We start from the raw sequence: 25200 nt of genomic DNA on the forward strand, positions 1-25200 counted from the left end.
ACATCACGATTTCGTCTCTCGCTCGCGCTCTCTGTTTTTGTCTTTTCAACTGTTTCCAACAACTGCACCAGAAAGCTTACAGAGAAGTAATTTTTAACAACAGTTTCTGTCCTGATTTTAAATCACAAGAGCGATATGAAACTATTATTTAATACATTAGTCAGAAAACCAAAAAAAACAAAAAAAAACAAAAAAAACCAAACAAACAACTAGAGATTGCCCAAACGAATGGCAATCCGTCTTTTACAACATATTTTTAATGCAAATAAAGTTCTATGTACTCCTTCTAGCTTTTTTTTTTCATGCATGTACTGACATACCGTAATAGAGAAACGAGCCTATGTCTATTATTGAAAGACGGAACTCCACGTCATTTATATTTATTATTGAATCAACTGGGGTGAAATGTGATTGCAGAACTTCCTTTTTCCAGTAAGAAAAATAATCTTAACTCCAGGAGTCCTGGATGTTTGTGTTAGAATTTGGGTTCTGAAGCTGCAGCGTTTCATTTTTGATTGCTCACACAGATATACATAGACAGAATGTGAAATAATATGGCAGATTCTTAAACCCCCTCTGTATTCCGAAAATTGCTCGCTGCAGGATTGAAGGAGCATTAGGAGGCTGAAAGACACCTACAGTTAAAATAATAATACATAATAAATAACGCTATTTTCAGGCAGGTTTCTGATTAACTCACTCAGTATGTTCTCCTTTATTTTTTTCCCTTTTATGGCGAGTTTTTTTAAATCAATTTTAAGTTCTAATAATCAGGGTATTGAAATTATTAATTTAATATAGTTTGCATCACAAATAATTTTAAACTATAAGAATTATAATCAGATAGACAGTTAGCTAGTCATCACCAATAAAAGTTAATTTAAAATTGGTCTGAGTAAATGGTATCTGAGGATATTTAGAAGAGAAACAGTTTATCTGTAGTAATTTTAAAAAAGGGTTATATCCTCCATACTTGTATAATCAGAACAGTAAAGCTGCAGTTTAAATAAGATTTTTAAATCCAAAGTAACAGAAAGGATATTGCTATTTTTAACTGAAGGGAAATAGTAAATGCAATTTATCTACTAATGCACTATAGATCTTGCATATAGGCTTTGGCATTTGGATAAATAGTCTAGAAATTTTCAGTCTTGACTGAATGGGAATTTCTGGATCACCTCTTAAAGAATTTATTTCCATTGAAAACTGACCAGTTCCAGAAATGTCAAAATGGAAATTTGTATAGAACTTGAAATAAGTGCTCATGAAATTAGAATTATACACTGAACATTTTAAATAAAGCAGAGGCAAGCCTATGTACACACACTATAACTTAGACAGATAGATAGATAGATAGATCGTCATGCATACAGTATGTACATAGACATATACACTCAGAGTCATATGTCTGCAATTTAAAGGTTGACTCTTTCTTTGTAAATGCATCCCTTCCTATGAGAATTTAATTATAACACAACTACATAATCAGTGAAAATCCCGTTTCCAAACTACTTATATTCACTGTAGCCTATCTGAGGCCTGAAAAGTTTAAAAACGAATGATGAAAAAGGACATTCAATTTTCAAATACTTCTCCAGTCCTTGCAGCCAGAAGAAATCTTGATCATGTACGTTACGGATAAATGTTGTGCCTGTGATCTAAACAGGGGCTGCAGCTCCTATTTCTGTTTGGTCTATGTACACAATAGCCGACAGCCCTAGATCCCCTGCACAAGGCCCACTGAGGTCGCTGTTGCTCATTCAGCCTCAATGGAATGTCGGCGCCTGGACACACTATAATAATGATCGTAACCGAGGCCTTGTGAGCCACAGGGAAATGGGTTTTGGCCGATTTTAAATCACTTTTGGTTACCCCTTCACCTCCGATAAAGTCCTTTTGTGTAATGTATGATCAATCCCTGGACATATGTAGAAGCAGACTTAGATTTTAGGCTGAGATGGACACAATAACACAACAGTGTGCAGGCAAAAAAAAAAAAGGTAACACAAAGACAAAATATCTTAACAAAAAATGAGACTCTGTCTCAGGTCTGGTTGCAATCACTAGCTTTGCTTACTTATATTGAGGCTACATTCCAAGGACTCAGGATGACAGAGTATGTTAATGTTGCCATGCAATTAAACTGTAACGCATTTTAAAAATCCAGCCAAAAAAAACAACAACCCAGAGCAACTGCTGAGCAAAATGTAAAGCGCACCTGACCTTGAATGGAGACGACAAGATATATTTAAAAAATGCATAAGCAAGAACTCAAGAACTAGCTAACCTTGAAGAATTCCCCAAGATTTCCCCCTTGGCTGCAATGTTTATTGGGAAGTGAATGAACCTTCGTTGCAGATAGGAAACAATGGCATTGGGACTTGACGCCTACAGATAGCTTCAGTGTAAGATTTCTTCCGTAGTAAGCCAACTCGCACTATCATACCTGGTGATGATTTCAACTGAAGTAATTAAGGCAGTTTCGTGCTGCAGAGAGAAAGGTGGAGCCCCAACAACATGAAACTACCTAAACCACAGAACAGTTCTCAGCGCTCTAATTATTAAGCTCCCCATAGCCGTGTTCCTTACGCAAGGGTCCCGCTATAAAAATAAAACCAGAAATTTGACCAAAACATTCCACCTCCAGTCGCTCCCCAACAGCCCACACCGGTCACCGACTCCAATCTGGCTAGGATTTTTTAAAATGAGTGCTTGGGAAGGGATATTCTCTTGTGAGTTTTTCTTTTAATTCTCCATGCACATGAAAAAATGAAGAAAAGCCGTGCGCAGTAATGGTACATCATAAAAAGCTAAAGACTCGCCATAAGCCCGGGTTAAGTCTATCTCCGCCGCCCCTCCCCCCGAAAGAAAGAAGCCGTTATTCAGGCCCTATATTTTGTTTCCGCCAGTGCCGAACTCTTTATTACTTAACATGCAGCAAGGAAAGAAAAAACATATTAAATAAGCCTGACACCATGCAGCCAGGTAGAAAGGCAGAGGATACTGATGGGTAAAAGTGGCTAGGACCTGTCTGATAAGAAGAACAAGACCTTAATACCCTCATTTACATGTGCTCACCTTTATGATTTTCTTCTGAGCCATCTGCTAAAGCTAGATTTTTCACTGTCCTTTGGAGTCAAAGACTTCAGCATATTTCAAGGTGTTTTATTTTTCAAAAAAAAATCAATACGCTACACTCAAGAAATAGTAATTTGCTTCCTCTGTCTATGCAGCTCCTCACTCAACTGAAACCACTCGTCCAAGACAGCAACAATCCAGATATACTAGCAAGTCATAAAACTGAACAAAAGCCGACAAACCTTACTGCACCATTGCTATGTGGCCCAGACAAATTACGACCGTCTAGGTAATATTTAAATAGATTCCTAAAGTAATTGCAGGGTGTTTAGGCAACTATTCCTGTTGTAAAAGTTCTTGAAGACATAAAGTAGAACCTGAGGATAAACAGTCACAAAAAGAGGTAAAATTAAAAGGATTCATTCCACGTCTTTTATTCTTCTATGAGAACATAAACATCGTCTTTTCACGCACAGCAGCATTACAATATTAATTTATTCCGATTTAAGGTAAGTACTAGATAGAGCTAGAACTAACATTTATAATAATGATAGAATGCATTTGCTTAAACCAGTATCGTCATTTTTATAATAATAGACATTTATACATATCTGTATTTATATTTCCCCCTTTTTTCTTTTTTTTCTTTGCACCTACACTTTCGACCATTTTAATGCATATAACTTCACAGTATAAAAGATAGACGGACACATTCTCCCTCGCTCTTTGGCTCAGCAAGTCCTTCTGATGTTCAATGAACTTAGCTAGCAAAAGGGACTATTTTTATTCTCAAGACAGGAGGGGATTGTTGTGTGCTTGTTATGCGTTACCAGCGGTAACGTCATGTATAGACAAAAATCCAATAATTTCACATATTTAAGCAAAACTACAGTATGGTCAATATCTACAACCAGACAGAGTGGGTGAAATTCAGAGGTAAGTGTAATAATTTAGTCCATAAGCAACACGAGATCTTTTATATCCTTAAAGAGAAGAGGTCTCATTTTCCTGGCCAATTTTAAAGCTTCAGATATTGGTTGTTATGTTAAAGGAAAAGGAAAAGAAAACAGAGCCTAACACTGGTTCCCTTGAAGCCCGTCTTTTAAAGCATGCCTGCATTTAATTATTGGAACTCCTGCCATTTGGGGGTGAAAAAGCTGAGCTCCCATTCCATAGAACTATGGCAAGGCTTCAATTATTCTTTATTAAGCTATACACGGTCCACATATACCTTTTATCGTTTAAAATTGCAAATCGCCTTTAACCGGGTTTGCTTACTTTTTCAAGAGGAAAAAAAATATATTTGCAGCTCTTGATATCATGTCTGTGTTTCAAGGTTAAAGAAGCAAATAACATCAAGGCAATTGTAAAGGAACAAAGGCGGCACACATGGAATTTTATGCATCATTATGGCTGCCCCCTCCCCTCCCAGAAATAGCTATAAAGAAGTTACTGACATACTGAGAATGTATAAAATCCTTAATCCATACAGGTGCAGATTACTAAAGCCTAGGAAAATGATACTGGCTCTTTAAACCATAAAAAAATGTGTTTATAGGTTTATCAAGAAAAATTAAAGTTGGCTGTGAGCTCCCGAATTCTATTCTCTCTGTTCATTTTCTTCAGTTTCATTCTGCGGTTCTGAAACCAGATTTTAACTTGTCTGTCTGTTAGGTGGACTGTGCGGCTGATCTCTAGGCGACGCTCACGAGTCAGGTACATATTGAATAGAAACTCCTTTTCCAGCTCGAGAGTTTGGTGCTTGGTATAGGGGCATCGTTTCTTTCTGCCACTTTTTGCGGTTAGCCAGTTTGCTGCATTTTCTCCTTTTGAATTGCCTAGTTTTAAGAAAGTAAAAAAAGGGACATTACCAGATGACAGAGGCAAAAGGATTCCTCAAGTTGCGCCCCCTGGTCACATTTCTAATTTGAGGAGTCTTTGCGGGCACCTCAGCCTCTTGTTTAGAGTAGCTGGCGTTTCCTTTAAAAAATCTAGCCTCCAAAAGCCCCGGGAGATCGTTAAAACTGAATGTCTGTGTTTCCATTTTCCTAATGAAAAGAATTGTTGGCTCCTACAGTGATAGAGATACGTCAGAGGTCAGTTAATTTAATGGAAGTGGCTTTTTGAATGGCTCCCCCATCCAATCCTTGTTTTGCAGTTAGTTTATTCTTTCTGTTTTTCAAAACTGCGGATTTAAACTTTAGAAGTGAGCTTTGCAGCTGGAAGACAAGATGAGCTATTTCGCCTTATTTCCCACTTAACTAGGAAGCTTCTACCCAGTTTTAAAAACAAACTAAGGTCCCTTTGTAGGTGTTTGTTGCTATTATTCAGATATTGATTTGTTAGTGGAGTGGGTGGTGGGTTTGGTTTTCCTTTTTTGTTTAATAGACCAACTGCATTAGATCTAAAAAAATCAATTGTAAAATGATCAGCAACTTAAAAGTCTGGCAATATCGCCCACTAGAGTTTTATTTTTGCCTATGGGATCACAATAATAAATAATAACAGCCCTGTTATCTATTGAAGTCACTGAAGGATATTCGTGGAGCATTCATCAGTCTAATTTGATAGCAGTTCATAGAAAGAACATTTCAACGCGCCAGTTATTTTGAAAAGCATTCTGGGTCGTAAAATATAACTTACCCCGTTAATGAGTTTACTTATTGGCACTGCCTATTGCTTATTTTGGATGCTTTACAAACATCTATGTTATCTCTTAGGCACCCTCACATCAACTGGGAAGATGGATCTCTGTTTTTCTATATCTTTAAACCGCATGCAGGTTAAGGTTTGCCCAGAGCGGAGGCTTTAACATTTAAACTATAGGATGGACATTATTTTTTACTACATCCCCACGCCCAAATATTAAAAAGTTCAGAAGGTCAGTCTGAGCGGCGCTTCTTGCCAGCTCTGCAGGCTGCTCGAATCCTTCTTTCCATTTGTGATGTAACTATCATCCTCGCACGGTTTTTATTTGCTTACCTATGGGTTCTTTCTCAGGAGAGTGTTTGCTGCTTTCTGACGGAGCTGGGGAGAGTTCTTCTGCGGTCGAAGACGAAGCCTGAGCGTCTTCCTCCCTTTGGGAGACGCAAGCCAAGGTGTTGGGGGAAGCCTCCTCGGTCTCTGTCCTCCCCGCTTCTGTTGGGACGGAAGGCAAAGATGGAGCCGCATCAAAACGAACTTGGGGCTGCGGTGTGAACTGGGAAGCAACAACTTGCCCAGCATTGTAGCTCTTGGAAGTGCCATAAGCTTGAGACAAGCGGAAGTAGCCTGGGACAGGCACCCCACTAGCGTTGTTCATGGGACAGACCTCAGCGTTTAGCCTTGGAAAAGTAGATAGGTCTGTGGCAGCTGCACCTTTAGGACATTTGTCTGAATCATAGAGGCAGTAGGAGTTCTCCTCTTTAATGTTTTGAGCGAAAGAGCAGGAGGTAGCCTGCTGGGTTTCAGGCTCTTCCAGGCGACAGGATCTTGGGGGCTCTAACCAGACCTCCATCCCTGACATGTAAGCATGAGAAGTGGGGACCATGTTTTGAGCAGCACCTTCATTGCGTTTGCTCAAAACTGGGAAAAGTCCGCAGCTTTGCAACCCATAGGACAAATCGGCCGCCTGTGGCAAAAAGACACTACTGTTGGGATAGTAGCCGCCGCCTCCTCCTCCTCCGCCTCCTCCTCCTCCTTCCCCTCTGCCTGAGCTGATCAAGGAGTCTACCAAAAAAGAGTTTGCAGCCGGGCTCTCTGAGCATGACATTGTTGTGGAATAATTTGGCGAAGGGAGCCGATAGCCCTTTCTGGCTGACATTTCTTGTGCAAAACATGCTGAATATGATTAGAGATACCCCCGCACCACGGCAAATGCTTACAGCCAATGGAAACCCAAGCCCTACTGGCAACCCCTCCCAGTTTGGTTTCGTATGCAGAGAGCTGGTCTCAGGTCGACTTCTGTATTTAGAATATATATGTATATTAATGTGTAATATCTATTTCCATATAGACGCACACCTACATCTACCCGTCTATCTCTATAGGTAGATATAGGGTATACGTGTATGCAGAGATACAGTTGCACACTGACAAGTATAAAACAATTTCCTACCTTATTTTAGGGTTATCATAAGTTATGCTTTTCTATTATCACATTCACTGTTATAAAGTGGCAGGGCAGTCTGATGTTTATTATTTCCTAAAATGAAGCGGGATATCAATAAACCTTTTATTATCACTTCTTTTCCTACAGCTGGGCTTTCCGGAAGTAAGGCATGCTCGCCTTGTTGCACCGCCTGTGTTTGCTATGATATTAATAAAGCCAGGAATCCTCTGTTTTTTAGGGCTGGGGACTGTGGCATTTTATTTGATTGCCTACTTTTTAAAAATTGTCATTATTTATCACGCACCATTTGACTCTATAAAGGATTCTGGCTCCTGTCGCCTTAAATTATTAAGAAATTAGCTATTCCCAGACTACCATCACCACCAAATGTGAATTACTGTAAACTAGTCTGAAATGTACTAGAGATGAATAGTTGTTGGCTAGAGTACCGAAGAATCAATTAATAACTAATACCATTGTGGCAGAATATTGTGATTGCCTCCGCTAATACTATGGTTCACCTTGGATTTGTCCCTAAATCTGGTTAACATTCCAAATGAAAAGATAGAAGTCACAGAAAGAATCCAAATCTAAACAGTGAAAATGGATTCCCACATGATGCCACCCACCCTATGTGTTTATATAAGGGTAATTATGTTTTAAATTTTCTCATTTGAATCATTCACTGTGAATCTGTTAAAATGTACCTTCCATTTCCTCAGTAAAATACTAAAACAACTAATCCTGGGATATTAGACAATGCTGTACAGTCAATGTGTAATTGTAGCGGTGCTTCTAGGCAGAGCGCAGACAGACAGGCACGCAGACCGAGCGTTGGATAGACTTTGTAATGAAATAGCTGGATGATGGTTCACATATCATCTCTCATTTATGCTATTTTAAAATCATACAACTGACTTGGAGAAATGATGGTCTTTTGTGCAAAGTCTATGGCTGCGTGGGATTTTTAAATATTTTAAAAGCATTCGGCGACACATTCCCGCTTAGCATATGGGTGTTCTGTTTAAAACACAAAGCTGATCCTCAGATCCTAGGAGCAAAGGATCGGTTGTCTTTGGCTTCCCTATGAGTACAAATAACCATTTGAAAAATAAATATTGCTCATTAAATCTTAATGCTCGCCTCATTCTGGCACTCAGTTCTGCCATAAAGCCAGCCGTAACCAATAAGAATGCCGACGAAACAGTTAAAATGGTCATTTGGCTTCCTTTCTGACCACGCTTGACTGTGTCAGTCAGAACAGGCAGGCGTTCAGCCGTACACTCCTGCAGCGCATACCCTTGGCGTTCAAAGCATCTAGGAGAATATTACAAGAATAACAGTGTCAACTGTACTCTGTACATTTCCCCTCGATCTATTGATCTGTCGAGCCTCACGTGGTTTAATATTTTAGTGTTTGCCTACAACGAGGAAATTCCTTTCCACATTTTGACATTCCCCTAGACAAGTTATTTTGAAACGTACAGAAAACAGCAGGACACAAATGTTAGTTTCCATGGGCAAATTAAGCTTAAGGGGCCCTCCCAAGGTTCTTTCCCTGTCAGCTGGAAACGCTGTGAGCTGGTAGAGGTTGTTACAACTTTGCAGTACCCATAAAATCTTTATGGAAATGCTGCTTATTTTTCAAAATTTATCTATTGAGCGTTATACCGTTGCTTACATACGACTGCCAAGTAGGACGTAATGATCGAATGCAGTGATCTGGGGGCATCAAACAGCCTATCGGAACCCCTAGATTTTTTTCTTTTCCTGCTGTAATATTGTGTGTATTTCCCAAACTCTACTTACCCCACAATGTGTTAATGTGTGATAGACAAACCGTTATCAGATTCCTGTGAGGGCCATATCACTGCTCACAAAATTAATACCATATAAGGAACCAGTTTATTGGCTAGTATACAGAAAGGTTATTATCAATAGGCTTAGCGGTATAAATACAGATCTAAATAAAATGAAATGTGACCCTTAGTTCCAAGTTCCAAATACATTTCTCTACCCAAATCAGGTATACAGTTTACACCGCGGAAGTCTGCTCTTGCGGCCTGTTTATTTTGTATTTGACAAATTATATAGAAATGGATTGCAAATCTATAAACTGTACTAATAGAACAGTAACGCTTGAAATCCTTCCAAAACTGTTTTTTTAAAATAACCAGCTAGTTTTTTAACGTTAAAATTAATTTTGTATTAAAGTGAAAAAGGATCATAGAAAAAGTATGTAAAATCCTTGGCAGCCTAAACAAAACGATTGCAAATTTTATAAAAAGAATTTGATTTGCCTTTTTAAGCAATGCTGAAGCAAAGAAATCAGGGAGATGAAATACAGGACATAGACTCATCAGAGAAAGAAAACAGGTTTTAACACAACACTTTCTTTTATCCTTTGTAGCAAAAGATCTGCCACAGAGGGATTGATTTTTAGCATTAGTAATGCTGATTACTTTAACCCAAAGGATAGTTATTCACCTATAACTTGCAACAGGAAACAGAAATCTATGCCCTTTATTGTTTTGTTTATAGTAATTAACAGTGTTGCTGTGATGGTCAAAGCACTTAGTCTAGATCATGAACTCAACTCGGCTGTGTATTATCTGTGCTTTCTTTAATCGCTAACAAGGCCAAGGCAAATAGTAACTAACATCATCAAACCCAGTGAAGTAAAACTAATAATGTTCACTTGATTCTTAACTATAAAAGCTAATGGCCAATTTTGGATAAACTAAACTAATTTGTCATGCAGCGTGTGTAGCTACTACATATTAAACACTTAACAATGTGTCTCTTGAAGATTATCCCCACCTTAAAGAAATATTGAATAATATTGTCTATTCCAAGGGACGAGAAAAAGTTTATTGTAAGTTCTGCTTATATAAGCAAAACCATCTGGAGGTAAATACAAATAAGCAAGTACAGTTTAAAAAGCATCAAAGCAAGTAAAAGTGTTATCTGGTGGAGAATCTACATTAATGGCATACACAGACAGCTAGATCAAAATAAATCTTTACCGATCTAAAAAAAGGGTAATGGATTTATTAATACAGTCGTTAAACTCTTTTATTGGTTAAACTAAAAATTAAAAGAAATAAATTAAAAAGGACATCTCATCCTCATGCAAACTCTGGTTCGAAATTTTTAAATGCATCAAACAAAGTAATGATTTACCTCTTTCTTATTTCCTAGAAAAAAACAAAAGGTACAGCACTGTTAATTGGTTGATGCTATTTTGTATGCTAATTAAAATATGCTTTTGTTTCTGACCTGGGCAAATTGCAATATGCTAAAATGTAAATCCTCCTGAAGTTTGTCACGGGCGTGTGTACGCCGCCTGTATAAGTATATAGAGGTAGATTACATTGTATAAATCTCAAAAAACTAATGCGGTCAGTGAATACTTATTTAATATTAGAACTGTCAGTTGTCAGGACGGTGTATGTGTGCCAGATTTACTTTTCTTTCTGGATTTGATCCAAAGAAGGCGGTTTCCAATCAGGAGGTTTAGAAACCGTGATAAATGACTAGCTCACTAATTTTTATCTTTACTAGAAATTGTTTCACGCTATAAGGGACAAAATGAACCTTGGGATGTTTTAGCAGGTTATCCTTTTTGAAATTGAGTTCGCAATTTAATTTGTTTTCCAGCCGTCTGAAGGCCTTCTATCTTCTGAATATATTTTGTGTGCCCTTTTACTAATTTTGATTAGCAATGTATTTTGCACGTAACTCTGATGAGCTCTCTCAGAAGTATAGACTCCTATGATTACTATACAGTATAAAAAATTACACCAGAACAATTTTTAAGGATTTACCTAATCAGTAACCTCCGTGAGACCGCTGCCTTCTAGTGCTTTCTAATGTCTATGTAGCCCTTAATACGGTTCAGACGTAGAGATCTGTCTTTTAATATCTATTCAGGACAGACAGTAATATTAAACATTTAAAGTTATATAGGTACTGTCTTTTTTGCGACTACCTTCTCTTTAAATGCAGTTTTGATATAAAGTATAAGTATCCCTTTTCGAAGTGGAGGCAGCTTGAGAGCTAGCTAGGTGGTTAGATATATATTGGTATCAATTTGCAATTTTAGACCATTAGATGAAAAGGGTGTGACAAAACATTATGAAAAACCTCCCCTTATAGGAAGTGGTATCACTAGCAGGCGAAATAGAATTGTGCCTGTGAATAATTAACGCAAAGTAAATACTGAGTTTCTTTTAAACTCTTTCCTCCAAAACACGCGATCCCAAACCATGTGAAATAATAAACAGTTATTGTAAGAAGCAAGCTTGTTTTTTTTAAATATTGTCCTATGACGAAGACCATCAGTAAACAATTTGTAACCAGAGGGCGCTTTAACTACCGCTGGGGTCTCTTTGATTTATTCATTTGAGTACTGAAAGGGGGAAGGGAACAACAAGGAAAATATTTTATCAAATATGTTAAACCTAATCTGACTGGTGTAAAATAGAATTTACTAAAAGAGCTTTCTGTATTAGTCCCGCTTTATATTGAGGTGTCTTTTTAAGCATTGACGCCTATCCGCGGAAGTAAAAAAAAATCAAAATTATTGTACTTTTTACTGTAATATATTTGCTTAATACACAGATTCTGATAATGATCTAAAGTACATTTCATAATGATTGCATGCGGGTTTTTAACAATTCACTCAACATTTCTCTAAGCATGTTTTAAATAATCTTTTCGTGCAAAATATTGCAGACCAGTTTCATTAGTCTCGTTTTACGATTGCATAGTACTACAATAAAGAAGAAAATTTAAAATTAACTGCATTTTAATCTTATATTTAAAAGCAAAGTACTCAGCCTATAGTACCCTGTGTACTAAAATATGCGGCTAAACTAGTGAATTCACATAGAACCACACATTTTTGAAATGCAGACTTTCATAAAGAAGAGTGGAAGTGTGGAAACAAGAGAAATAACCAGAAGTACAGTAGATGCTAAATTACACGTTGAAGATACATTAGAGACTAGTCTCAACTCACGCCTTAGAAAATGGGTATGTTTGACCTGTATCCATCTGGAACAGTGTCCTATCTGCGACAGAAAGATAATGAATGTTTTAAAGTTATTCAAACACTCACTTAATACACAAATATGTTATTCCTTGTGCAAATGACTTTAACTATACGTTTACCAACATCTATTTCCAGCTGCTACTAAGAAAAGAGTAAAGTTTGCCTCAAAATAGTGACGTGCTAAAACAAATATTGTCCTAGCCATTCCATTAAAATTTTGACCAATAAGCAAACTATGGTTCAGGTCCAATAAGAACATAAAAATTACCTATCTTTTTCAGTTTATGTTATCATAGCTCTATTTGACTGAAGACCCTTAGTGTTCTACACATAAATGTCAAGTTTCATCATATTTCCAGAGCAACGATTTGTATAATTGGAAGAAATCTACAGTATTCTTCCGAAAAAAAAAATCCCCCTAACGTGGATTTTTCCATACTGTTAGCCAAAATTTTATTAAGTAAAAGAAAATTAGTCAACTAAAACTTAGAAAGTCTCTTCAATATTCTTTCATGTATTAAGTTTCATAACCAACTTTTTTGAATAGTTTTCCTCCTTATAGTTCTCCTCCAAAATGCTTAAGTGAAACAAAACAAATAAAGCTTATGCAAACTTTCCAAGAACTAGTTTTATAACAGCCCATTCCATTTAAATTTCTATACATATGGCAGAGCTAAGCACTTACCTTCATGCTTTTTCTAAATCAAAGTCAATCGGGATCAAATTTTTCAGGAATGCCTTGAGAAATGTTTAACTTCATGTGTCAAGCAAGCAATCCACTGAAGCTACTTTTGCCAACCGTAGCATACAAAGTGCAATAATTTAACGTGCTGCTGCTAGAATGTAAAGTGAACAAAGGCCAAGATTTTTTTTCCAGGGGTTCTCTTCTCCCTCTGCGGCTTTGACATTGATCTGAAGCACGCCATCTAGTGGCAATCGGGCACCTGAGGAACAGTGACTGACTAACGAATTCAGATTCACTATTCTAATAAAAGGATGCTAGAGACTGAGTCCAGACAAGTGTTATTCAGATCTAATTTCTATATCTAAGAAATTGCTGAGACCCTCTGCTTTGTTTATAGCAGGGCATTCTATATATGCAAATGAACAAGTCATGGACACTTTTTATAATCACATTGTCACAGCAACACAGAGGATGTGTTTTTATTGGGTTAGGAAATCAAATCCCAACTAGAGAAACGCCATGGCTCAACTGCCTCCAGGAGTAGCCATGAATACCAGTTAATTTTTAACTAGAAAAGGAAGCTTCTTGCTAAACACTCACTGCCATTAATCTCTCTCTCTCTCTCTGTAACTATCCGTCCATCTCTTTTAAAACTTGCATACCATTGTGGCATTCTAGACAAACAAACAAAGAAGCAGACTGCCCTTTTCCTCATTTTTTTAAACATTTCTTTTGACGAGACGTTGTCTGACTGGGTGGGGGTTGTCAACCAGAGGTCCAGAGCCATTTAGCCCTTCACCTCAAGGTTATGGGTGATGTCCAAAGCAATACAGAAGTTCAAAGCCAGTAAACAATTCAAAAACAGAATGCACTTTCTTTTCCTGATTAAGATTAGGACAAGAATTAGAGATTAAAATTCCATTCTCCATACCACAGTCTCATCTAGACATTGTTTTCCCAACTTTTGTTTTTTCCACCCTTCGAGATCAAGGACAATTTCATACAGCCCAGTTCCAACACTCTCACGCATGGAAGGCTTTTAGAAGAAAACAATGTTCTCACTCCTTTACACACACGTCAGCTCATTTTAATATTCGCTTTAGCGTTATGGTGATATAATATTCCCAAATATTACTGATACTAAAAATAATTTTAAAATGGTTTGCCCAGACATGTGTGGTCTCAAAGAAACAATTTACTTTTAATTCCTAGAACATAACAAGTTATCGTCTCGTGTGTATTTTACAGCTGAGATGAGAGGAGTGATATTTACAGTGAATTACCAAAAGCATTATTTTTCCTCTTTTTAATCCATTGAAATTTCGATTTAAATGAGCTTTGGTCTGCATGTTTATTCACCAGTGTGAACATTGTGCTTTGGCTGATAGTGAAGGATTAGAAAAAATAGGCGTGTAACTTGCACAGTAGATTTTGGCTGTAAAATTTAGATTAGATAAAACAATACACAGTAATGTAACACCAAAATAAAAATATAAAGTTTCCATTTTTTATTTCCTTGTGCACTTTTCCATTGTATACATGCAACCCAATACTTTCGCGTATTAAAAGAAAACTGTATATACATATAGATGATACATATTGAAAACAGTGATGTAATACAAAGATATTGCATTTTGTGAACTGTGTAAAAAGAAATTACATCCATTTGGTAAGCTGATTGTTCAAAAATAATTATCACCAATTTGTTGCTCGTGTAGAGAAAAAAAGGCACTCTCATCTCAAAGGGGAAAAAACGATGTAAAAATGTATTAAAACAAAATAGGCAATGTTTTTTATTTACAAGTCTTGTAAAACACTGTTCCTGTATGAAATATACATTCACGTACTCTCAACACCAAATTACTTTAACGATAGAATATCGTATCCTTTGTAAACTGATATAGAATTTTAAATATTTTTTAAATTGCATTTTTCTAGCTTTGGTTCCTGCAGGACAATATATATATATTTATATATATATATATATATGTTTAAAATAACTCCAAACAACTATCCATTCTTTGTATATGCCTCCTGAGGGACGAAGTAGAGCTCATGACATTTAAAGTAGACAACAACATATAAAAACAAAATTACCATATTTACATTGTTCGGCTTCTGAATAAATTCCTTACAAGTAACCTTCTAAAGAAAAAGAAGATTAAATTAGTTTGGTGATTCAAATGTTAGTGCATTGTACAAATCCAAGTTACAGTTAAGTGTTGTGTGGTATTTACCAAACTCTCGTTCGCCACAGGTATTTCCTGAAGAAAGTTTGTGAGCCAGAAGCCAGAAGGTTAGTTTTTTATTTATTTTTTTCTTTTAAAGCTTTGGAATTCATTTTACCGTCTTTTTAAAGTTTAAATATGGGCATCATGATTAGTTTTTAAAAGAATTGCAAAGTATAGACAGTTGTTATAAATAAATCGAGAGCTAATATGACAACTGCTAAACATTTTATTTTCAGTGATTGTTTCTTTACGATATATGGCAAATTTATGCCTGACATATTTTTAAAGTAAATAATCAAGTCTTTCATATCACACCCCCCGCACCCAATAAAACACGATTATATCCATCACTTCGTCTGTACTATAACTTTCTTGATTGGCCTTGAAAAGGAATATGTATTTATTTTTATTTAAATCAATTAGTAATGGAGCACTGCTCTAACATAGAAATTCTCTTCCGAAGGAAAAAAAAATATTATTTTGCGAAGCTTTGTTTTGCAGTGGTCCTCAGCACGTAAACTCGACATGTAATTTCCACACACACATTCCACAGTAAACAAGGGAACAAGATAAACAATAGTTAAACAGTGAATAGGGAAAGTTTCACTTCCACTTTTAATTACTGAAACCAGAACAGAACGAGCGGAAGTGTCTGTAAAGGTAAGAGGTATGAATTTTGCACTCAGAACAAAGATTATGGCTGGCCTATTAGCGCTAGATGCCATGTGTGTCAGCATCAAATCAATTCCAGTTGATATGTAAATATCAAAAATTAAAAAATTAAAAGTCCAGAGTTGATTTACATGTATGTAAAATCATAGGTCTCATAGTCCCCTCAGTTACACACCTTCTTCTTAAATGTAACCCTGTGGCTTGACCTTGTCAAGGGCGAAATCTGAATTTAATCTCATTTTGAAAAACGCTATGAGTTTTAAAGTAGTGGATTAGCTGAGTAATATTGTAATCGGTCCCTGTTAATTTTTTTTTCTTTCATTCTTCTGTTTTGAAACCATATTTTTACTTGACGGTCGGTCAAATTGAGCATTCGGGAAAGCTGGAGGCGTTTCTCTTTGTTTATATAGACACTGAAGAAGAATTCTCTTTCTAATTCTCTAATCTGATATTTGGTGTATGGGCATCTCTTTTTACGGGTACGTTGTCCACCTGTGGAATGAAAAAAGGCAGAAGTGTTTGAAACTTGGTACTGGGAAAAGCTCAGTCAAGGGGCAAATCTGTGAAGTGTTTTGCCTACTCCCTGGGTATAACGGTTAGGTCCTATTCTACAGGCTAGCTCTTTACCTTACTGAGCTTTCTATGGAGAAAGGGTACCGAATGTGCAAAGCCCACATTTCTTCATGTGAAAAAGCAATGATGGCAAACACCGTGTCACTTTGGCAAGGGGGACAGGCATAATACAGAACAAGTAAGAGTACCTGCCTCATTGTTTCTGCCTGCACTTTTCGAAAGCTATATGCGATGCTTGGTACCGTGGTATGACAGACTCCACAAACAGCTGCACATAGACATATCTGTTTTAATCACCTGGTTCACTCCAGCTGACATTATGTTAGCAGGGTTAGTAAACACATTTGCAACCCCAGTCTTTCTCCAGACCATTACCAATTGATTTTTATTCTGTCTACAGATCCTGGCTTTACATTTCCATTAATGTGTTCTCCCCTCTTTTTTTTTAATCAGTGGAAATGGCACTGCGTCTAAGGCTGCTATTAAATCTTTGCATTCTGATTGACTCGGCAGTTATTTAAAATGCAGGTATATAGCTATAATAGCAATGTCGTCTCTCAATTTGCCACAGTAGGCTTAAAGTTCAGTACGAAGAGTAGTTCTGTTTGGAAGGTTTTCAAGGTTTAAAAGCTCTTTAAATTAAATATTGGTCTTATCCCTTTAAAAAAAAAACCTTCCTTTTCTGGTACAGGCCACTGAAGAGGTATTTTTCAAAGTTGTTTACTTGCTTTGCCTTTTAAAAACACATATAAAAATTAGACTTTGACAGCTTGAAAAACAATTGTAAGTAACAGACTGTTGGACAGAAGGCAACACGTAATTGCCATAATGCCTAGGTAAAATGGCTTCCTTTAGACAAAAAGGCCAGCTTTAGGTTAATTTGTTTCTTTTAATATATTGCTACAGTTCAGGCGGCTACTTTATCTGCTAAACGCTATGCTAGTGCAATCGTTAAAATGGTGATGGCTTTGAATTCAGCCCCTAACTAGATTTCTGGTGCAACACATGGCTTTTATAAAATCACTGAATTACCTTGATATCAAAGGAGTCAGGATCCCTTTTTTGTGACTTTACAGGCACAAACGTACGTTATTATATTTTCGAGAATTTGACCACAGAGCCCTTTTTTATTATTATTTAAACAAAAAGGAAAAAAAAAGGAAAAAAAGGGAAGGAAAACGATTTTTTTAAAGGCATCCATTGGCCGGTGGGTATTTCATGGCCAATTTCAGCACTAAACACGTGATCTTGCCTTTTATAACAAAGTTTTGTTGGGGGAAATCTAAAGGCCCTTCATAAACCTTATATGCTTATAAAACAGCATATAAAAATTTAACAGCGGTGGTGCGCTAGATTTCAAACTCCCTTTCATAAAGCGCTTGGGCGCTGCCTTTATACGTACTGGAGCTGCTGGATTTCTCCTCATTGTTGCCGGAAGATGACTCCGGACTGCTGCTGCTCTCTGTCCTCCTCCGCCTCTCCTTCTCCTCTGCTGCTGCTGCTGCTGCCGCCTCTCTGCTGCAGCCGCCTTCCGAACTTGAAGTTGCAGTAGCTGTCGCAGGCATTTTCTCGCCATTCTTGTCTCCCGAATAGTCCGCCGAGGACAGGTTTTCCGTGGTGCCATACGCCGTCTCGAAAAACTGGTCGAAAGCCTGGGGCAGGACCCCGTTCCTCCCCACCGTGCTATAGAAATTGGACGAGACGTTGGTGGTAGGGTGGTAGACGTTTGCTGTGTTTTTGCCGAACATCTCACCCATGCTAGCCGTGTTGGTGGCAGGCAGGCAGTCTCTGTGCATGATCTCCTCTGCGGAGTAGCAGTGGGGCAGATTGTTCCTGGGGTGCCATTTACTGGCGGGGTCAATGGCATACTCTCTGAAGGTAACTTCTCTCACAGGTTGGACCTGGGGTAGGTTGGAAGAGTAGGAGTATGTCATAGGGCGAGAAGACGGGGTCTGGGGCAAAAAAGAAGGGAGGCTGGAGAAATCAGGACCCGAGACGTAGTAAGTACAACTTGGCAAATACATGTTAGAGGAACAAGGAACACGCTCATCAAAATCCATCATTAGGCTACCTCGGGTTCTCCGCATTAGCTGAGCTTAACATGATTCTCTAATGCAGCTGCCTCTTTGAAGCAGATCCGTGAAGTAAGAAATTTGGAGACGTAAGCTGACGTGGAAATCTATCCCCATCCTTAGCAGGGAGGTGCTGGTCATGTGACCAAATGTTGAAATTGACAAGCTGCAAGTATGGGCCCTTTTTACTTTGTAGCCATCTCAGGGGAAGCAACAGATCGTCACTTTGGTATTCTCACCAAAAGCACGTAATCTAAAATATAACTCATGTTTTCCTTGTTCACCCTCAGAGGACAAAGACGCATGACACTTTTTCCTATTATCAGTTTGACCAATTGCACCAGGTCGCTGTGGAGTAGAAAGAATTAGCAATTCCCACATGTTAGGTGAGACCTTTTTTATTTGTATACAATATTTGCAAAAAAATCAAGAGAATTAAATGATTGTTTTTTTCCTGCCATCTGATTTCTAGCATTGAATGCTCCCAAAGCAATCGGTCGGTATTTTTTTTTGTTTGTGCAGAAGATAGTCGCCTGCAGGGTTTTGCTTGGAAGAATGTGCCAGGGTCAAGTCTGTACTGATTTTCATGGTGAATAGATTACATGCTCGCATTCATGTTCACTTCCGAAGCGCTTAGTGTCTTCCTTTCCTTTTTAACATATTAACCTCAAATACCCTGTCCGGTTTTATCCAAGTTTTGCTAGAGATATTTAATAACATTTTATTCCCATCGTGATGGTTCTCTTTTTGCCTTTTCTCCAAAGCGTTGCTTTCTTTATTTGCAATGTTAGGAAGTCCTTTAAATTCCAGACTACTGCGTAAAGAGGGCATCTGATCTCTTTGCCTAAACAGTGCTGCTAAATACCTGGGAAACCAATGGATGTTGGGCTATTCCGATTTCACAAATATTCTATGTTTAATTGCCAGAAGCCTTGTTAAAATATTTTTTATCCTATTAACCCCTAGAAACAAACTTGCAGCACCCAGATACTTTTATTTTTTCTTCAGACCATCGCTGGACGTTGAGATCTAGATAGACCTATTTTAAACACATAGTGAAGCTTTTACTAGTGTTGCATGAAGGGGATGATGTGGAAAGCGGATTGTACAGGGCAGAGACTAAAAGGTATTTCTCTGCCAACAAAAATGCACATCCCATCGAATGATCTTTGCCAAAGAAAACAGAGAAATAAGCCAGCACCTTTTGAGGTATGAACAACCTTAAGCTGTTAAAAAAAACATTTTTCCTATTCTGCCTATCGATATCAGAAATGAAATATTTAGATTCTGGCTCATTTTAATCAAAACAGTAAAAGAGAATTACACTAAGGCCACAAAAGACTATTGTGAAGTTGGTGTAATTAAGAAATTGGAAACATTTCACCATCTCTGTTCCTGCGGACCTGGGCGAGCAATGGAAGGAAAACTAAAAATATTAAGATAACAACATTTTGAATTTTTCTACGTCCACAATGTAGTGGAAGTATTTATATATCAGGGGAAAGTTCTATTGTAAATTTTGGAGATCTTCGGTATTTAAATGTCAACATCCATTTGTTTATTTATTGCTTAGCTTATCGTAACTGACTTAATAACAAATCTTATCATGTTGTGCACTGACTAAATATTCCCATTATGTATTTTCGCCAAATTATAGTTAACTATTACATTTGAATTCAAGCTCTAAATATCAACATTATCAAGTAATTACTTTGTAGTGGAGTAAACTAATTTATTAGCATTAATGTTTATATGCCTTTTTTATTTTACAAGGGTTACGAATCACAAATCAAATGCTCTGGACATATCCCTTTAATGAACTCTTTATTTTGGTGTGCTGCAAGAACTTTTATGCTCCCTCAGTGTTTGTGAGCTGAACTTGAAATTATTAATTAATCTTCAAGCTTGACATATTTGCCAGAAAGTGGATGGAAGTAAGAGATATGCATGTCATCAGAGTGCTACCTGAAGACTCCATTGTCGTTTGGGGATTGTAAAAATGTTTTTAAGCCGCAGAAGAGCTCTGCAGCATGCTTACTCTTCTTCCTTAATTCTACACTTTTGCCTCTATGTAGTTTCCCCTTTAGCCTTTTTACCGAAAAAAAAAGGAAAAGAAAAAAAAAGACTCTTGCTCTCTGAGTACTGTTCATCTCCCTCCTCCCTCCCTTTCAATTCTTGATATTAAAATCTGTTCCCCCCTTCCAGACAAAAGGAATGTATAAAGGATTTCAGCGATTTTGAGATAACAAAGGCGCCACCATTGCAGAGGTTCGCCCCGCCTCTGTGTGATGGCAAACAAATTCTTGCACTTGTATTAGGGCTTTTAAGGCTATAATTGAACACGGCGCGTCTAGGAGAACCGAAAACAGTTCTAGACTGACCTGCGGTTTTATAGCACTTTTGGCAGTCAACTTCAGCTTGTGTCAGAACAGACATGACAGAGTTGACCAACGGTTATTCGGGAGACACCACCTACTTGGAATCGCTGCAGTCCCCTCTTAATTAAATAAATCTCAAACCTTGGAGATAGAACGGGCTGCAGTTCTGAAAAAAAGGTTTGTATGTGACTATTTCCTGCTCCTATTTACATTCGATTTCTGTCGTGCAGTTAAAGACTCTGACTTGCTGTTTTCATTTATGCCGATTTGAAACAAAGGGAAATCATGGGATGAAGGCAAGAACGCAATTAATAATTCAAGTCCAGCTAACATTATATTAAAGGACACTCACAGCTTATGCAGAATATACATGCTTAGTTTTGATGGTTTGCTATTTATTTTACCAGAGAAGTAGGGTACTTAGTCTTTTAGAACATGCTTTAACACTAGAGAAAACAAAATGCATCCTGACAAATGATTACATCTGTAGAACAATTAGAAACGATTATTGAAAAGATTTAAGAGTGCAGCTAGTGTAAGAATAAGCAGACACCCAAGGAGGAGTTAGTTCTCTGCTTTATTTGCTGCTAAGTGAAACAGACATAATGTACGCTTAAAGCCCAGGAATGTCTGGGTAATTGCAGTAAGACTGCTCTTATGTTGCTGTTTCAAACACAATTATACTGTTTATTATTTTGTCTAATTTTGAATTGCTCTTTTAATACAGTCATTGGGACTTCCTCGTTTAGAAAGCAAATAACGCCGTGCATTGCCCCTGCTAACCACAGTGAGAACAGCAGAAACAAAAGAAAGCATTTCATTTTGAGAAGCAAAATGCATTCAGTCCTCTTTTACAACTATTTCGTCTGGCTGAGAAAGGGCAATGTGTGTAATCAAGTTATGTGCTTTGCAACTGCGCTGCACGTCATTCTAGATACATTTTACAATGGACGCAAATATCGCTAATAGGTGAATTAGCAGATCGGGCCATGTCTACCTATACAAAGCGAAGAAAAACTAATCCATGCTTTGGAGCGATATAAACAAAGCTAGGATGTCACGTCCAGAGTTTGTATATATCTGGTGTGCAGAAGGAACTTTTAAAGACAATATAGGGGATCTTTAAAAGGTCAAGTTCTATAATGTGTAAAATGTTGCCACTTTGTATAATATTTGTAGAGGGTTTCATAAATACAAATCGCACTATAATTTATATTAAATATTAGGGTGAATACCCATGTTTCACAGTAGAAGTGTATACTAAGTGTAATTTATATGTAAAACGATTTAACTAAAATATTACAGCTTTACAGATTTTTGAAAATTAGCCTATTTTCAGTAAGCATGTTTTTGATAGAATTTTGATGTCTCCAAAATTATGCACTAATTAATTATTACAGCATATGGCTATTGTATGCTTTTCTATATACATGCAGTTATTATAGTAGGTCAATATTAGGAAATACACAACATATTTCGGCCAACGAAAACCTCATAACTACTTTCTTTCTAATTAAAATTGCCTATAAGATCGCAACACTTTGAAAAAAATTGTCTTAAATGTAATTGTTTAAATTTCCTGACGATTGTTTGGATTAGACATTATTTAAGACTTACTAGTTCTCTACTCAGCTATTCTTCCCTTTTCCTTTTGGACCACTATACTGCTGAGCTGCACGGTAATAACCAAAATATAGTTTTTCACCTAAACACATTTCTTTAACATTTTAAGAAAAAATAATTGTAACAATATTTTGATAATGGATTTAAAACACTAATACCTCAGCTATTGCAGCTAGTAGGGATTTATCAAAAGAGCAATGCATTTCCAAAATTATGATATGGCATAGTTTCTTTATTATTCAAAACCAGGCGCTTCTTAATTCTAGTCATATTATGGAGGTGCAAATTTATATATAAAGAGAAAGCAAATGTAAATACAAAACTGAGTCACAGTTCAACTGAAGTCTTGGTATATTTAGCGGTATTAAATTAATTATGACGAATAAGCTTTTAAAAACAATTTTTACTTACCAAGTTGGAGATGGTACATGATTTTATTAGCATTGAAAATGTTGTATGTTTAAGTTACAATGTTTGGAAAAATGATTTTCCTTTATCGTGGTCTCTTTTAATACTTAAATAAGGCTTACAAAGATATGAATAAAGCTACACGATTTTAGCATTTATCAAGAACATCTCAAATTTACTTAGAATGATGCTCGATATCGAATAGCTGTTACTGAAAGTAAGGCAACGTTCCGATAATTGTAAGAAATAGCACACAGAGGTGTTTCTCTTTTTAACAAGGAATTTATTCTGCTAAATAGAATATTCTCTTTCAATTGTTATTTTCCTGTTCTTTTTAACCAACATATTAGATATTATTTATAACATACCACAAGCACCGTTTTAAGTGCTGAGTCTTTCTCTCATTATTCTGTTTCCAAAAACTTGTTTTTTCTGGAAAACGTCGAGACCCAGAGTATACATTTGCCTACAGTGTCATGGTATTTTTGTGCACCATCTGTAAGAGAATCGAGTCAGGGTCAAAATTAAGGAGGGCATACTGAGGTGTTATATTGGACGTCTAGGTGTTTCTGAAGTTGTTTGAATGTCAATGGTACCATAATTATCTTCCTTTCTCTGCTTGATTGTGCAGCTATATTTTCCCAATACATGAAAACATACGGTAACTAATTTATTTCCATGTATCCACATACAGGTGCAAGAGACTTCTGACAAATGTGGGGCGCAGGGGATGGGTGTCTAAACCAGTTGTTCTAAAGTGTCTGCGAAAGCAAAATTCGTCGCGTGTTATCTTTTGATATAGAAAGCCAGACACTTGACTGAGTTCCACCCATATTCATATCCACAGATGACTAGGATAATTAACGTCACCTGTAGTAAACAGGTTCCAATCATCTTTCATGAAGATGTATTTTATGTGGAATTAATCATAGTTGTTTAGACACTATCTCCAAGGTTTATTTCAATATACCTAGTCATAAAACAATAAGACTACCTCGATCTTTACCTAAAATGTACAGACTAGTGATCTCCTGAGGCAAAGTCCACAGAGATTTGACCCACAGCCGTTTGCTTACAAAATTGGCGCGCCCGTCTGGGAACTGCGATGCTGTTTGTCCAAACAACAGAAACAACCCCGCCAGAACATTCCATTGTCTACATATATTTAGAAGTATTGCTACAGGTGATGCCTTGAACTTGACCTTAGGTATGTTAATCATTTAAATACATGCTGGGAGAAAAATCTGACTGTATTGCCTCCTACAGAAGGTTATTTTGTTACTTTGGAATTCAGGGTTACAACAACGAAGTTTAATTCCTGTGATATATATAATATGCTCTTAATGTTGAGATTTTAAAGTTATAGGCAATAAACTGTAGCTATGGCTAGACAAACTCTTTTTATTTTGGTTGTTCTTGGGGGCTGAGATCTGCAATTTGCTGTGCATCCTTAACAAAAAAAATAAAAAAAAATCTGTCACTTGGATTCTCAGATAAATACGATTGTATAATCCTCAGTGTTTTCGCTAATGCATGTTGAATTTTAACAGCGATAGATAAGGGTTTTTTTTTTAATATTTTGTCCGCTCGCCAAAAAAAAAATAAATCAGATTCTACTATGCCACCCTGCTAACTGTATAGGAGAGCCCGACTCAAGAATCGTGAAACACACCGACTTAAAGACATTTCTTCATCAAGGATTGTTTCAGGGGGCGGGTACAGGAAGTACTGAGCCTGTCAAACCAACGACTTCGAACATTAACATATTCTGATAGACTCTAAGAACTGTATTATAATAAAGGTAACTTGTATTTATGTAATTTTTAAATCTTATATTTGTAAAACACAAGTTTAAAAGAAATTGTGGATTGCAAAATGTAATAGCTTTACCACACACGTTTTATATTTTCTGTAAGGTCTTCTTCCTTTTGTGTACTGTATTTAGCTATGCAAATAAAATACAAGGGTGCTTATACAAATATTTCCCCCACAAATCCTAATATGATTTGTCTTGAATATTCCGGGTTCAGCATGTCCATCATCTTGTCAATTTCCTTTTCTTGGCCCATGTCTACCAATGGTACAAACATCAGTATATATTTAAATGAAACTATTTAGTAACACAACAATACCATTTTTATACCAGACACTTCTCAAAGTCCAACAAAACAAGCAGAGCTGAGATGTGGACCTCTAGTAGTTCTCCTTTTCCTGTTTATTCAATGTGGTATTTTTATTTTGTTAAAGCTGTTTATATTTAGACATATGCCAACTATTAGCTATGGCTGAAAGCAATCCAAGCCTTCTTTGTATTAAGAACTATTCATTTTTATG

General features: G+C 36.9%; 2 protein-coding genes across 2 annotated transcripts; both read right to left on the reverse strand.

The window, feature by feature from the left end:
- Positions 1-4641: 4641 nt before the first annotated feature.
- Positions 4642-6907, reverse strand: HOXA10 (homeobox A10). Its single transcript, XM_030549324.1, has 2 exons — positions 6061-6907; positions 4642-4916 (listed from the first exon to the last, which is right to left on the reverse strand). Exons 1-2 carry the CDS (start codon positions 6878-6880, stop codon positions 4642-4644), a joined length of 1095 nt encoding a protein of 364 aa, XP_030405184.1. The 5' UTR covers positions 6881-6907.
- Positions 6908-16071: 9164 nt separating this feature from the next.
- HOXA11 (homeobox A11) lies at positions 16072-18472 on the reverse strand. The gene is made up of 2 exons (XM_030549325.1): positions 17788-18472; positions 16072-16304 (listed from the first exon to the last, which is right to left on the reverse strand). The coding sequence occupies exons 1-2, from the start codon at positions 18470-18472 to the stop codon at positions 16072-16074; spliced, it is 918 nt and encodes a 305-aa protein (XP_030405185.1).
- Between the last annotated feature and the right edge of the window lie 6728 nt (positions 18473-25200).

The sequence above is a fragment of the Gopherus evgoodei genome, chromosome 2, assembly GCF_007399415.2.
Source record: "Gopherus evgoodei ecotype Sinaloan lineage chromosome 2, rGopEvg1_v1.p, whole genome shotgun sequence".
Taxonomy (NCBI): domain Eukaryota; kingdom Metazoa; phylum Chordata; order Testudines; family Testudinidae; genus Gopherus; species Gopherus evgoodei.

Excerpts from the sequence above, each read along its gene's own strand:
- HOXA10 (XM_030549324.1), bottom strand. The coding sequence starts at position 6,880 with ATGTCAGCCAGAAAGGGCTATCGGCTCCCTTCGCCAAATTATTCCACA. Across the intron at positions 4,917-6,060 it reads TCCTGAGAAAGAACCCATAG|GCAATTCAAAAGGAGAAAAT; the intron begins GTAAGCAAATAA and ends TCTTAAAACTAG.
- HOXA11 (XM_030549325.1), bottom strand. The coding sequence starts at position 18,472 with ATGCGGAGAACCCGAGGTAGCCTAATGATGGATTTTGATGAGCGTGTT. Across the intron at positions 16,305-17,787 it reads GGAGAAATCCAGCAGCTCCA|GTGGACAACGTACCCGTAAA; the intron begins GTACGTATAAAG and ends TTCATTCCACAG.